Source organism: Anabas testudineus, chromosome 18 (genome assembly GCF_900324465.2).
Source record: "Anabas testudineus chromosome 18, fAnaTes1.2, whole genome shotgun sequence".
NCBI classification, from domain to species: Eukaryota; Metazoa; Chordata; class Actinopteri; order Anabantiformes; family Anabantidae; genus Anabas; species Anabas testudineus.
The window spans coordinates 3,629,777-3,645,207 of NC_046627.1; the positions used below are offsets into that span (position 1 = coordinate 3,629,777).

At 41.7% G+C, this 15,431-nt stretch overlaps 2 protein-coding genes and 1 long non-coding RNA gene across 5 annotated transcripts in view; 2 read left to right on the forward strand and 1 right to left on the reverse strand.

Annotated features, from left to right (window-relative positions):
* LOC113168136 (NACHT, LRR and PYD domains-containing protein 3-like) overlaps positions 1 to 13,400 on the forward strand; it is a 41,080-nt gene extending 27,680 nt beyond the window's left edge. The window contains exon 12 of the mRNA XM_033326639.1: positions 13,202 to 13,400. Within this exon, the coding sequence (XP_033182530.1) occupies positions 13,202 to 13,400 (199 nt within the window). The remainder of the gene's footprint in view (positions 1 to 13,201) is intronic.
* On the reverse strand, positions 3,929 to 8,257 carry LOC113168180. Of its 3 annotated transcripts, XR_004463500.1 has the most exons (5): positions 8,226 to 8,257; positions 5,247 to 5,440; positions 4,794 to 4,914; positions 4,391 to 4,685; positions 3,929 to 4,290 (listed from the first exon to the last, which is right to left on the reverse strand). It is a non-coding gene; the product is annotated as an uncharacterized LOC113168180 (long non-coding RNA). The 3 variants fall into 3 exon arrangements; XR_003299358.2 differs by lacking the exon at positions 4,794 to 4,914; XR_003299356.1 differs by having other exon boundaries at positions 4,794 to 5,440.
* Positions 5,406 to 7,393, forward strand: LOC117153062 (NACHT, LRR and PYD domains-containing protein 6-like). The gene is made up of 2 exons (XM_033326706.1): positions 5,406 to 5,541; positions 6,397 to 7,393. Exons 1-2 carry the CDS (start codon positions 5,422 to 5,424, stop codon positions 6,652 to 6,654), a joined length of 378 nt encoding a protein of 125 aa, XP_033182597.1. The 5' UTR covers positions 5,406 to 5,421; the 3' UTR covers positions 6,655 to 7,393.
* Positions 13,401 to 15,431: the final 2,031 nt, after the last annotated feature.

A 15,431-nucleotide genomic window follows, 5' to 3' on the forward strand; every position in this document is an offset into this window, starting at 1 on the left:
AATGTGGTACTTGTGTGTGCCGAGCGCTTGCTCTGGCGTGATTAGGGGACATTATCATGGGGTGATGTGTCTCGCGGGACTTGGGAGATGCAGCGGGAGTAGGCAGGTGAGCATCTCACCACATGGACTGCAGGTGAGCATCTCACCACATGGACTGCAGGTGAGCAGATGGCTCCATCGGGACTCTGCTGTGTTATACTTCAAGTTTGAGTTGTCTACCACTGAAGCCAAAGACAGACATTTAAGAGACTCAAAGACTGACTTTACCTCCGCGAAAATAATAAAACAGCTGTTTATTGATTTTGTCAGAACGCTGGTTTGTAATCTATTAATAAAGTTTGACCGACCTATCTGACTGTTTTGTTGACATATCCTTTAGCACAGCTCCATCTAATGTTACATAAGGTAACTCCAGCCTCTACTGTAGGTGCACCTTATAGTGCGGAAAATACGGTAATTGAACAACAAAAAGTAGAAGGTAAAATTCATCATTCAACAATAAAGTAAACTGGAAGAAAATGTGTGTAGGTGTATCTCAATAGAACCTAGAACAGTTCTTCACTAAAACAATATTATATATATATATATATATATATATATATATATATATATATATATATATATATATATATATAATACACTATAACACTAATTAAAGAGAATGTAAATTGAGGCATATTAGACTATAAATATGGCTCCATCTGAGATTCTGGTCCAATAATAAAGATGTAAGTGATAAAATAAGGTGTGAAAACCCTGAAGAGGTCCAGTGTGGCTGATTCCAGTGAACAGACTCCCTCTGAGAGCACTGGTCCAGTGGAGCTGTTTCTTCCAAACTAACAAATGTCTGGTGACAGGTTGTGATGAGGACGAGACAGCACCTGCTGCTGGACTGTTACCGCTCCAGACAGGTGAGAGACCGACTGAACAGGGAGGGTTTTAATATCCAACTAAATATGAAATCTGGAATATACGGTCTCTGCCAAGAACCTGTGTCCCATGAAGAAGGAAACCTTTTCTATTTCATCATTAGCATCACTAACGTCCACATCTGGAAGACAAGCGCAAAAATGGTGTTGGAACAGAACATGATCTGCAGCAAGTCCAGTTTCCAGCAAACAACATTTGTGGGAGAACAGTTTGATAACGACCTCCTCCTCTGTTCTTTATCTGTCTGTTAACTATCAAGTGAGTCCTATTCAATGGGACTTGTTTGGTCTGTTTGAATTATTACATGGCTGCAAATCTTTCCAGTTGATCCTTGTTATTGTTGGTACAAATATTTATTGGTGTTGAAATATTACAAATGTGCATTTTATTCACAGACTAAAGAATATGTCAAACGATGATGATTGATGAGCCGACAGTTTAGTAAGTTCATCTAATCACTGTGGCATCTGAATCTTTAGAAATAAATTAAAAAAGAAACGTTTCTCATTCATTGGTTGTTCTGCTTCTTATATCGACTGATGTAAAACCCTCTCTGACTACAACATGGGCTGCAAATGGACAGTTGAGCTGTTTCTCTGTCCCAGTGGTGAAATCTCAAGTCACATTTTAATGCATTGTGTACTTTTACTTTTATTAGTAGCTACATGTTCCTGATTACACTTAAATAGAGTACTTCTACTCTGAGTCTGATACTTTTTTATTTATCTGCTGCTATTTACAGGTCAGATACTGGATAAATCAGGGAGGTACCACAGTGATGAATTCATGAATTAAATATTGATTGTTCATCCTAATAAGGTCAAATGTATTTATTCCCTCTGAAGACTTATTGTGCTCATGATGTAAACAGGAAAGACAACAATTCAAATCAATACACACACTAAACATGCACAACAACACAGCTGAGCCTCATCGTCACATCACTAGTCACAAGTCTCTTTGGATAAAAGCGTCTGATAAATGACTAAATGGAAATGAAAGAACAAATTCTGACATTAAAATAGAGCTGGTAAATAACTATGTACATTTACTCAGTTTTAGATCCTCATAGTGGAGGAATTTCCATTTTGTTGCTTTTACATAAACTAAAGGTTCAATAAACTAAAATCACACGTCATCCTTAGTTTTTACTTTTTATGTAAAATCTATTAAAATCTAAAAATCATTGTCACATTGAGCTGACAGCTGCTGAATTCTGTCCTTTGTTGATTCTCTTGTTTAGGACAAAACCACAAATACCAAGAACCATCACAGCACCAAGTGACAAAGCTACTGCCAGTCCAACATGTGTCTCACTGTGTCGTCTGTCCTCAGCTCCTTCATCTCTGCTCCCTCCATCCTTGATCCCTGTAGCCTTGGTGTTTCCAGGTGTGAGTCCTGCAGAGTAGAAACAGCTGTCAGAAGAACACCACAGAATCCACGTCCAGCTGTTCTATAATGTTTTCCTTCATCACTGCTTCATCTGCTGTTTCACTTATTAGTTCAACTCATGATCCACCAATAGAATTGAAGAACTGATGAGTTCTAATGAGGAAAGTTGGAGATTTGATCTTGACAGGTAAGAGACGTTTGATTGTCACAACAGGTGGTTTGACTAGTGAGGACGACATGAAGCTTTTCATCAGGTTGGTTCAGTCAAGTCAAAGCTTGTTGAGGTTTAATTTGTTCGACTGCACAAAAACTATGAAACAGCTCAAACTATTAAAGGACATTAGTGGTTTGTGTTCATTTGTTGAACTGACCTGAATAAATCTGTTAACATAGTGTTTTTGTTTTATTGGAAATTACAGTGGTGGAAGTGGAAATAATTCAACAGGGAGTGAAGATACTCATTTTTGTTCGAAGACGAGCTTTTCCATATTAATTCCAGCTACAGAATCACAATCACAATAAATAAATCCCAACAAAGAGACGAGCCACTGAGCATTCAGCAGTATTGCTACAGTAGAAACAAGACAAATACGGGACCAGTTCGTAAAGTCTAGTGGGATTTGATTTGGTTCCTGTTCTGTCCTGGAGGTGGTTCATTCAGACCCACACTCCAGCAGAGTAGGTGGCGACAAAGTACCAAGATTTTTGGAAGAAGAGGAGTAGTGATGGTGAGATGAAGGCTCATGAGGCATTGAACCACTTGAGCCAACTGGTTCGAGAAAGGGTTCATTTCTCGAAGCTTAATGTGCACACGAAACCACCTACTGGCCAAGTGTATAATCACAGGCAGCTGGATCTGAACCACATCATGTGTGATGCATTGAATTTTTGTGTCTGTTGGGAACGACTATGAATTACAAAAAAATGTATGACCAAATAATTTGTGTACATAAATTATCACGTGTAGAATAATTTTTATTTGTTTTCTATGTGTGTAAATTTTCCCTAAATGGTAATATCATAATATGGCAGGATAAGCTGTTTTTCTGAAAATGGCATGGGCATAATCAGGCAGACGTTGAAAGTGCTTGTGTAACAATGATGTACCGGACAGGGGACACTTTATTCATTTTTATTCAGAAACCTCCAGAAAATTTTAAACGATTTTTTTTTTTCACACAACCTCTTGGAGAGAAAGACCCTTTCACAAGGCACAGAAGATGTCGGTGTTCACAAAAAGGTAAGTGCAAGTTTGTGTAAGTCTGGGTAGAGTTTTTACCTCTCCCAGTACTCCAGAGGGTTTTTTCAGTCTGTCAGTATTTGGCCCTGAAAGGTACTGCTGGACCTCCACAGGGGCATCTGCAGTGATATTTTGTGACCTCCTTGCCTCGATGACACTGGTTTTTAAACAATGCCTAAGAGAAAACCCCAGATCATGTTAGTAAGTGTTCTCATAGGAATATCTGATGTCAAAATGTCAAATAATAGATTACCTGCAGTGACATCATGAGAGGTAGAAGCCTGGGGGGTTTCCTGTCGCTTTTTTTTGACTGAAAAATCCAATAACTTTAAATTGGGGGTCCAGGAGTTTAGATTAGTTTAGTTTGATGAGCTGGTCTCCCATTTCCAATGCCACTGCAGGTCTCAGCTTTACTATTTCCTCCTAAAGGTTTTGCTCCAGGATTTTCATTAGGGGGACAACTTTGGAGGCAGACACATTTTCCTCAGCCAACAGCTCTACAGTGACATCGTAAAAAGGGAGACAGCAAAGAAAGGCCCCCTCCAATAATGTTGAACTCATCTCAAGTGATCATGGGCATGTCATGTTGTAGCCCAGCTAACGCTGCTCCGACTGGCTCCCTTAGCTCCACCAAACATTGCAGCATCAAATATGTGCTGGTCCATCTGGTCTCCACTTCTTGCATTAGCTTCATGTTTGCCATCCCCAGATGTAGCTGTAAGCTTCTCCTTTAAAAGGTACAGATGGATAGGCCATTAAATCACTGCAGCAGGAACACAGACAAACGATTAGTGTCATTATAAATTGGAATAAAGGGAAGAACCATACCTTAGCAGTGGTGCTGCTTCCAAAGGAGCCAACCAGCTTCCTTGCTTTGGCCTGGATTCCAGAGAGCACACGGTTCTACTCGAGTACTTGTCTGAATATTGAGACACAGCAATTAAGTACTCATTTGTTTCATGCATGCACCCATACATACATACCTTCCTTGTAGGGAGAACATCATTGGGATCCAGTTTGGACATAAATGCCCTGAATCCAACATCTTCCACAACGCTGAAGGGCTGTGTGTCGTCCTCCATCATGGAGACAAGGGCTTCATCCAGCTCCTGTTTTCTGGTGGCTGGTTAAAAGAGAATAAATACAGTGTTAATTCTCTTTATTTGACCAATAAACAAAAGTAAACATAGAAAAATAGTGATAGTGTATTTGTAATATTGTTATGATTTACTGTTCCTTGGCTAGATGAAGCTCTAGTTTCCTCTTTCTTCTTATGCAAGGCACAGTGATGCCTCAGCATGGATGAGGTGTTTATTGTACCCCAACTCCTTGGAACAAACTAAACACCTCACCTTTGAATAAAATAAGAAACTATGAAAAATAGTTCTTGATAAGCAAACCTCATGTGTCTGTAATAATGTTAGATTTAGCTTCTCTTGTTAGGAGATATCAGATCCAAGTGTTCCCACACAGGGGAAATCCTCCTCTTCCTCGCTGCCTCCATCCTACAACCTATCCTACTCTCCTCACTCTCCTAAATCTCTCTCCCTAAACTCTCTAAACTATATAAACTCTAATATCCAAACTCTCCTTCATAAACCAATACTGAATGGAGCCTGAAGGGTCTATACAGCTGTAACACCTCGCGGCAAACTGAGTCTGAACCACTTCCTGAATCAGGCACGTGGTACAGCCGGGCAGCAAAGCGTCTGACGTCATACGGAGGTCATGATGGAGGACTTCATGAGGAGAGGTTTGGATAGACGAAGAGTCTTCAACTTCTTAAGAACGACTGGACTCATGAATAGGACTTGAATAAGGCAACACAATAAGTTTCCAGCAGATGGCAGCAAAGCAACATGTTTGGATGGAGGCTGCCTTTAAACACAAGAGAAGAAGAAGAAGAAGAGTCGGAAAGTTTGGATTCGTTTCCACCAGTAAAACTAGAAACTCTGAATCTTCTCTGCTCATCACTAGAGGTGAGTATCTGCAAACTCCAGCACAAACAGCAGCTTCAATGCTGCTAGAAAAGTTAGAAAGTGTCCGTCTGGTTTTCAGACGAACTTCATCTCAACAGACCTTTAGTTTCACTTCCTGGAACATTTCAGTCAAATGTGTCGTTTAAAACGTCTTTAATGGACATTAATCAGTGTCTTCCTGTTTCTGATGCTGTTCACACTCACTAATGTTAGTTTGTTCCAGTAGAAACAGCAGAAATGTGCCATGTTCCAGATTTAGCGGTGGTTCGTTTACTGGTGACCGACTTGTTAAAGCTCATCCACTGAGCATAAATGAACCCCCACCCCCCCTCTGCAAACACAGCGCATGTGTACAGGAATCATTAGAGCAGATTGTTATACAGCAAACTGCTGATTCTCAGTCATTTCCAGACCTACAGTGTAGTAAGTCTGTTTGTAGAAACTCTATTTAGACTTTGATTTGACTGAGGCACAGAGGAAGTTTACTGTACATGCAGTTTTTAAAGTATCTCCAGGATTTTCTCAGATAACACAGATGATCAGATTATTTTTCTGTGTTTATCTCTAAATGTTGTTTAGTGGGGGAAAAGTTAGTGAAGTGTTAAAGAGGTTTTATTTCCACAGCATCAGATTTGTAGTTTTTAAGCTCAGGTTTACTGAGTACCAGTGTTGTTCTTCTCTGTCTCACACTGACACTAACACATTGATACTGGGAGCTGCCCAGTACAACCAGTCTGATCCAACCAGACACTGAAGCAGCTGGATTGACCTGTTAAAAACACTAAGTAGTTTATATGATGTGAGATGCTGAACCTTATTTGTCTCTTTTATAATGACCTCTGGTTTGTTTCACAGATGGAGAGGTCTGTACAGGAGGAACTACTGGACATGTTGGAGGATTTGGGAGAAGAGGAACTAAAGAAATTCCAGTGGTATCTGCAGAATGCAGATGGTTTACAGAACATCAAAAAGTCCAAACTGGAGAAAGCAGACAGACTAGAAACAGTGGATTTAATGGTCGAGATGTACAGTGATAACGCTCTGGAGGTGGCGAAGTTGATTTTACAGAAAGTGAAGCGTAATAAAGTTCAGTCACAAGAAGGTAAGATATGAAACAACTGGAACATTATGTAGACACAACAGGCTCAGTTTGATTTTAACACATAAACAAGTATTTAACTCTCAGGCTCCAAAATAAGATGAACATCAGTCTGTGTTAAGTTGTTCTGACTGTTGTAGGTTTTTTTAGAGGTCGTCAATAAGACAGAAACTTGTAGAAGGAAATCTAGCTAAAGACCGATCACAGCTCCTGTTGTCTCCATGTCTTCTTCTTCTTTCAGCTGCTGCCTTTAGTTCAGCTTTTGATATCCTCCCCCTCCCTCCTCTGAACATGAACCATCTCTCACTTTGTCTGTGAACCGTCCTACCTGAGCTGTTCCTCTGATAGACTCAACTCAGCCACCTCCAGCTCTGTGTCATGTCTTTTTGTCTCTGCCACTGTCTCTAGTCCAGACAACATAGATTAAACATTAAACTCTATTCTGGATTTTACAGGGAGTTACTTCTTTTTCATTTCTTCATCAACATCCCCGAGCAAACATCACGTCTGTGCTGCTCTTTCTTGTCATGAAACAATATTGTTAGTCACTGTTTATCACCTCTCCTCTTCTCCTACTCTTCCTCAGTACAATGATCCACTTATCAGACATCCTCTCACTTACTTTTCTTAAATTAGCTGGTTAACCACTCCACTGCTGTCTCTACTAAACATTTCCATGTCTCCAATGTTCTGTCATCTAGACCAACTGGACCTTTCCATTCTTCCCCCACTTTCATAATTTCCTGACTTCATCCTTAGTACTGCCACTCACTTCATGTTGTTTCTATGTGATGTCTCTATAGCATCAATGTGTAGTTAATTTACAGAGGAGATGCTAGCAGTCATTTCTTATATAAACTTTTTAGCTACACTATCAGTCACAATGTGTACACAGGTAGGAGTTACCATGTTTTTATGAAAAGATACATGACTGCAACTGTGTTACCATAAGTTCAACAAGGGTTTTCTATTGATCAGTTATTCTTTTGAATAAATAAATTTGCATTAGCAGCATATCGAGCTATTGTTAGACAGTAGGAAGACAGCAATCTGCTTTTCTGTAAGAAACATGATCATTTCTATCTGAGCCCCACATTTTCACTGTTGGTGTTGTCTTAACTGATTAATGAGAAACCTTCAATTAAACATACCTTTGACAGTGTTTGTCTAATTATTAATTACTATCAATTAAGTTGGTGATAAACCATTTTAAAATAGTTTTGATTGTACGGTGAGTTGAAAAGTTACAAGTGGAGGAAGAAATCTCTGTTACAATGACTGTTGTGACCAGGTCATTAATGTTACATCTTATTATCTGTTCTTCATCCAGATACTGTTGATATTTCGAATGTCAAGTCTAAACTTAGGTCTAATCTGAAGAAGAAGTTCCAGTGTGTGTTTGAGGGGATTGCTAAAGCAGGAAACCCAACCCTTCTGAACCAGATCTACACAGAGCTCTACATCACAGAGGGAGGGACTGGAGAGGTCAATGATGAACATGAGGTCAGACAGATTGAAACAGCATCCAGGAAACCAAACAGACCAGAAACAACCATCAGACAAGAAGACATCTTTAAAGGCTCACCTGGAAGAGAGGAACCAATCAGAACAGTGATGACAAAGGGAGTGGCTGGCATTGGGAAAACAGTGTTAACACAGAAGTTCACTCTGGACTGGGCTGAAGACAAAGCCAACCAGGACATACAGTTCACATTTCCATTGACTTTCAGAGAGCTGAATGTGCTGAAAGAGAAAAAGTTCAGCTTGGTGGAACTTGTTCATCACTTCTTTACTGAAACCAAACAAGCAGGAATCAGCAGGTTTGAAGAGTTCCAGGTTGTGTTCATCTTGGACGGTCTGGACGAGTGTCGACTTCCTCTGGACTTCCACAACAATCAGATCCTGACTGATGTAACAGAGTCCACCTCAGTGGATGTGCTGCTGACAAACCTGATCAGGGGGAACCTGCTTCCCTCTGCTCGCCTGTGGATCACCACACGACCTGCAGCTGCCAATCAGATCCCTCCTCAAAGTGTTGACATGGTGACAGAGGTCAGAGGGTTCACTGACCCACAGAAGGAGGAGTACTTCAGGAAGAGGTTCAGAGATGAGGAACAGGCCAGAAGAATCATCTCCCACATCAAGACATCACGAAGCCTCCACATCATGTGTCACATCCCAGTCTTCTGCTGGATCACTGCTACAGTTCTGGAGGATGTGTTGAAAACCAGAGAAGGAGGAGAGCTGCCCAAGACCCTGACTGAGATGTACATCCACTTCCTGGTGGTTCAGTCCAAAGTGAAGAACATCAAGTATGATGGAGGAGCTGAGACAGATCCACACTGGAGTCCAGAGAGCAGGAAGATGATTGAGTCTCTGGGAAAACTGGCTTTTGTGCAGCTGCAGAAAGTAAACCTGATCTTCTATGAATCAGACCTGACAGAGTGTGGCATCGATATCAGAGCAGCCTCAGTGTACTCAGGAGTGTTCACACAGATCTTTAAAGAGGAGAGAGGACTGTACCAGGACAAGGTGTTCTGCTTCGTCCATCTGAGTGTTCAGGAGTTTCTGGCTGCTCTTCATGTACATCTGACCTTCATCAACTCTGGAGTCAATCTGCTGTCTGAACAACAGTCAACTTCTCTGTGGTCCAAACTGTTTAGACCTGGACTAAAACTTCTCCACCAGAGTGCTGTGGACAAGGCTGTAGAGAGTAATGGACACCTGGACTTGTTTCTCCGTTTTCTCCTCGGTCTTTCACTGCAGACCAATCAGACTCTCCTACGAGGTCTGCAGACACAGACAGGAAATAACTCAATGAACAATGAGGAAATAGTCCAGTACATCAAGAAGAAGATCAGAGAGATTCCCTCAACGGAGAAAAGCATCAACCTGTTCCACTGTCTGGATGAATTGAATGATTTTTTTCTAGTAGAGGAGATCCAACAGTACCTGGACTCAGGAAGTATCTCCACAGATAAACTCTCTCCTGCTCAGTGGTCAGCTCTGCTCTTCATGTTGGTGTCATCAGGAAAAGATCTGGAAGTGTTTAATTCGTTTAAATACTCTTCTAACTTTTCAGAGGAGGATCTTCTGTTTGTTCTGGGAGTCGTCAAAGTCTCCAAGAAAGTAGTGTAAGTGTAAAAATAGTGGAATTTATTCATCATTAAATCCACAGCTACTGTATTTGAACAACAGAACAGAACTTATTACTGGTTTTCAGTTTTCAATATTTCTCAACACAAATGTTGTCATCTTATACATCACTGTTTTTCAGACTGAGTGGCTGTAACCTGTCAGAGAGAAGCTGTGAAGCTCTGTCCTCAGTTCTCAGCTCCCAGTCCTCTAGTCTGAGAGAACTGGACCTGAGTAACAACAACCTGCAGGATTCAGGAGTGAAGCTTCTGTCTGCTGGACTGGAGAATCCACCCTGTAAACTGGAAACTCTCAGGTCAGGTCAAATTAATACTTTAATCTACATGCAGTTTTATTTTTATATTTTTATTTGCTATATTTAAATCTCTGTTTACTACTGCAGTGACGACTATTCTCTCCGTACTCTATAGACAAAGATTTATACCACAAAATAATAATGACAAAGAAATTATAATAAAGATGATAACATACTTTTTTTGATCCCCTTGGGAAAATTGTACATATTGGCACTACTACAGGTTCTTGGTGTCTTGTTTGATTACCAGAAATAGTATAAGATGAACAATAAATATAAAATACTATAAATAGGTGGCTCACTGAGACCTTTCACCTTTCACCAGACTTACTTTGATAAATAATGGTAATCGATTCAACTGAATGTCTGCTCTTAAAATATCTTATTAAATAGTAAAATTTCACAAAGTCTGCTATCAAATTTTCCAAATTTTTCTTACAATTTAAAATTTTGCTTCATGTTTGTTCATTTCTAAGTAGACTTGATAACTCCAACTACAGATAGATTATTTCTTGATTGTATTTTTGCTGCAATGGTTTTCATTAATATTTTTTTTTAATTTGTTTTTGCTGTTGTTGTATTTTCCTAAATTTACCCCAAATATTGTGTATCAGGAATAAAAAACGTGAAAATAGACCAACAACAAATGGATGTTATGTTTTTTGTGTTGTTTTGTGTGTCTGCAGACTGTCAGGCTGTCTGATCACAGAGGAAGGCTGTGCTTCTCTGGTCTCAGCTCTGAGCTCCAACCCCTCCTATCTGAGAGAGCTGGACCTGAGCTACAATCATCCAGGAGACTCAGGAGTGAAGCTGCTGTCTGCTAGACTGGAGGATCCACACTGGAGACTGGACACTCTCAGGTATGGAGAGGCCTGCTGCAGCCACAGACAATGTCTGATGGAGGAGGAGGTCCTAGATCCTGATCATGTCATGATGAGATCTTGTGTCTTATATAGGAGACAGTAAATCAGAACTAGAACATGTTCATTTCATCATTACAATCTGTCAAAGAGGAAAAACTCCTTGTTGTTCCCAGTTGAAGAATTAGTTTGTGATTGAATGTTTTTCTCCTCAAACTCCTGTTTTCACTTTCTGTCTCTGGCTGCTCCAACAAATCTGACACCAAATCAGATGAAGCTACAAAGTCTGTGTGTAATGATCAATATCCAGTAGCTGGAGGTGAACTAGACTTCCTCTGAACACAGGACAACGTGTGAAGCTCAGCTGAGATCAGTCCACAGACATTAGAGAGAGGAAAACACACAAAGAGTCCATGTATGTGTGAGTTGTTTGCTGAATGTCCATCCCTACATACAAGCCTCCATTAGAACAGAACCAGAACACACTGTGTGTATAAGATAAGATAAGATAAGATATTCTTTATTGATCCCACATTGGGGAAATTCAATTGCTACAGCAGGTCAGTGCAAAAAGAACAACAGCAATGTGCAAAAAGAATGAGAGGGTGTGCAAAAATACAAAAGTAATAAACATTTTACGAGAATCTACAACTATATACACTATTACGACTCAACATATATAATATGTTGTACGTAATAAAAAATAAATAAAATAAAGTAAAAACAATACAGTCAGATGGGCTATGGACCGGTTTTGTACAAGTATATTTAAACTGTGGCATTGTACAGTCTAACAGCTGTGGGAATGAATGACCTGCGGAACCGCTCCTTCCTACATGGAGGGTGTAACAGTCTGCAACTGAAGGAGCTGCTCAGTGCCTCCACTGTCCGATGTAGTGGGTGAGAGGTGTTGTCCATGATGGATGTTAGCTTAGCCAACATCCTCCTTTCACTCACTTCCTCCACAGAGTCCAGTGGACAGCCCAGGACAGAACTGGCCCTCCTGACCAGCTTGTTGAGCCTCTTTATGTCCCGGTCTGTGCTGCCTGCTCCCCAGCAGACCACGGCGTAGTGGATAGCAGAGGCTACCACAGAGTCATAAAATGTCCTTAAGAGAGGCCTGCACACTCCAAAGGACCTCAGTCTCCTCAGAAGGTGGAGGCGACTTTGGCCCTTCTTGTACAGGGCATCGGTGTTGTGAGTCCAGTCCAATTTCTTGTTGAGGTGAACACCCAGGTACTTAAAACTGTCTACTACCTCAATGTCCAACCCCTGGATGCTCACCGGTGTGTGTTGTGGTGTTCTCCTCCTGAAGTCAATCACCATCTCCTTTGTCTTACTGGTGTTCAAGCACAAGTGGTTGCGCTCACACCAGTCCACAAAGTCCACAATGACTGACCTGTACTCCAGCTCGTTCCCCCCCGACACACAGCCAACAATGGCCGAGTCGTCAGAGAACTTCCGGAGGTGACAACTGCTGGTGTCGTACGTGAAGTCCGATGTGTAAAGGGTGAAAAGGAACGGTGAGAGCACCGTCCCCTGAGGAGCCCCAGTGCTGGAAACCACCACCTCTGACACACAGTTGTGTGGCCTCACATACTGTGGCCTGTTGGTGAGGTAGTCGGTTGTCCATGCAAGTATGAGAGCCATGTAATGTCCATGTGTGCCTGCTGAAAGAGAATGTGCTGCTCTGACCCCCCTCCTCCTTTCAGGGTGGAGCCTGGTGGAGTCCGATGGTTGAGACCAGGTCTGAGGAAGTGTAAGTGTGTTTTTAATGAGACTGATGAAAACAAAGCAGCAACATTCAACCATCTTCAAACTGTCACATCACTCATTCAAATCCCTGATGTCATGAGTCCTCATCAAACTGATGATAGATTAATAACTGCAGCTGGATTGTGTCTTGTTCTCTCCATCAGATTTCTGTCAACTCACCATCGACACAAACACAGTGAACAGAAAACTACGACTGTCTGACAACAACAGGAAGGTGACATGTGTGGAGGAGGATCAGTCATATCCTGATCATCCAGACAGATTTGACCAGAGACCTCAGCTGCTGTGTAGTAATGGTCTGACTGGTCGCAGTTACTGGGAGGTCGAGTGGAGCGGAGGAGTTGATATATCAGTGAGTTACAGAGGAATCAGAAGGAGAGGAAAGAGTAAAGACTGTGAGTTTGGATGGAACAATCAGTCCTGGAATCTCATCTGCTGTGATGATTATGGTTGCTTTGTTCTTCACAATAACAGAGAAACACTCATCTCCTCCTCTGTCTCTCACAGAGTGTCAGTGTATGTGGACTGTCCTGCTGGGACTCTGTCCTTCTACAGTGTCTCCTCTGACAAACTGATCCACCTCCACACCTTCAACACCACATCCACTGAACCTCTTTATCCTGGGTTTGGGTTCCGGTTTCCTGGTTCCTCAGTGTCTCTGTGTTCAGTGTAGTACTGAGAGTGTCGTCCTGTCAGAGAAACGTCGTCTCTGTTGAACAGATAGTTCAGTCTGTACATGTCTGTCTCTTTCACTCACACACACGTTTTCAGATTCATGGATTCAATCAGTTTCTTCTTGAACCATGATTCCTTGTAAACTTACTCTTTTTCCAATGGAGTACTTTTACTTTCCTTCAGTGGAGTATTTTAGAATTATTACCTTTTTGTTCTTACCACCTCTGTCTACAACACTGTACATTGTGGAGACAAGCAGCTGTTCATCAAGTGTGTAGGACATGTTTTGTCCAGTTTAGGTCGTTAGAAGTTGAACTAACTAAGTTGCACCTTCAGTTTAAACTCCATACTACAGTTTGGACTACAGTCAGACAGATTCTATGAGCATCAGGTGGTTTTAGGTTATTTGACATGAATTCCTGTCATTCTGATGATAAATGTGCGTGTTTTTGAAAGTAAAACCTACAGCTCAGTAGGTAGGCTGTTCAGTAAAAACTAATCTGGAACATTAAGATCAAATGTGAGGATCCACTGTGTAGGTGCACATTATCACTCTGCAGGACAGTGGGACATTTTCATTGGCTTCATTCAAATGTGCAGCTAATCTGGAGACACACAAACATCCCGTGACCTTCAACAGGTCAGTCATTAGCTTTAAGACGTTTGACCCTAGAAACCAGAGTCCACAGTCTCTGTTGAAGACTTTAGTCATTTTGAGGGGAATGGTTCAGTGTAAGAAGGAGCTGGGTTTGAATCCACAGGTCGGCCGGGTGCCTTTCTGTGTGGAGTTTGGATGTTCTTCCTGTGTTTGAGCGGCTTTTCTCAAGGTTCTCCGGCTTCCTCCCACAGTCCAAACACATGTCTGTAGTTTAATGGACTCTAAACTGTCCCTGGGTGTGAATGTTTGTCTGTCTCTGTATGTCAGCCCTGTGATAGACTGGACACCTGTCCAGGTGGACCCTGGACTGCTGAGACCCTTCAGAGGACAAATGAGGACAGGATAATGGAGGGAGAATGGGTGGCTCAGTGGAGACACTGGTTGGAAGACACTGAGGTTTCACTGTATGTGGAAATGTGGAGAAAGGTCGATGTTGATGTCCAGATAAAGTCTGTGTAATCTATAGTTGAGCCAAAGTTAGTTTCTCCTCTTTGAATTCCAGGTTTGGTTTTGTAAAAACATATAAATCATCTGATCATAGTGAGTCGTAGTATCAGACAAACACAGGACTGTAGAGGTCTGGACTCTGTTGGTGTTTTTCTTGAAGGAGCCAGTGTCACAGCAGTGATTTATTTGATCTCTGGTCCATATTGATTTATTCTGAGAGTTTAGCCCGTGTCCTGCAGTAGATCCCCGCTGGCTGTGTCCACAGAGAGTGGGTTCACCCTCAGCAGCAAGTATCACTGAACTCAGAGAGATGGAGACAGTTAGTTAACAGAGGACAGAACCAGCACTGCTGAGGCTGATGGAGACCAACTAGATCTGGGATTACGGCTGGGATGGAGCTGCTGATTGGGACTGTAGCCGTATCTGTGCTGCAGTTGTTGTGGTTCTGATTGTCCACATGATCTCATTCTGGTTCACACTCTATGAATCACTCAGTAGAGATATAGACAGAAAGGTGGTGTACAGTAACCTGTACAGTACACCACCTTTCATCCAGGGACAGCTGGGATTGTGGGAACACAGTGCTGAGAGCTGGTTAGCTTGGTGAACTAGCTGGATCCATTTCTCTGGTGGTAGAATGAGGCTGTGTAGCCACAGACAGGTCCTAGTGGTTCTGCTGAGAGCTGATCCCTGTCTGCCACAACGTTCAAACACCTGGGGTCGTATTCACAAAGCTCCGTAATCCTCTAGTGATCGTTTCTCTTGGTGATGAAATTCTAAGAAAATGATTTTTATTTCTACTAAACTATGAGAACAACATGAACCAGAGCAGCAGTGCTGACTTGTCTCTGTTAGAACCTTCTATCAGCAGTGATCAGACAAACTACTGCAGAACTTCCACAGCTTCATACTGTGACCAACATG

Bases quoted from the DNA above. Each gene is read 5' to 3' on its own strand.
- LOC117153062 (XM_033326706.1), top strand. From the start codon at position 5,422: ATGTTTGGATGGAGGCTGCCTTTAAACACAAGAGAAGAAGAAGAAGAA. The intron at 5,542-6,396 runs GTGAGTATCTGC...TTTGTTTCACAG, and splicing joins TTCTCTGCTCATCACTAGAG to ATGGAGAGGTCTGTACAGGA.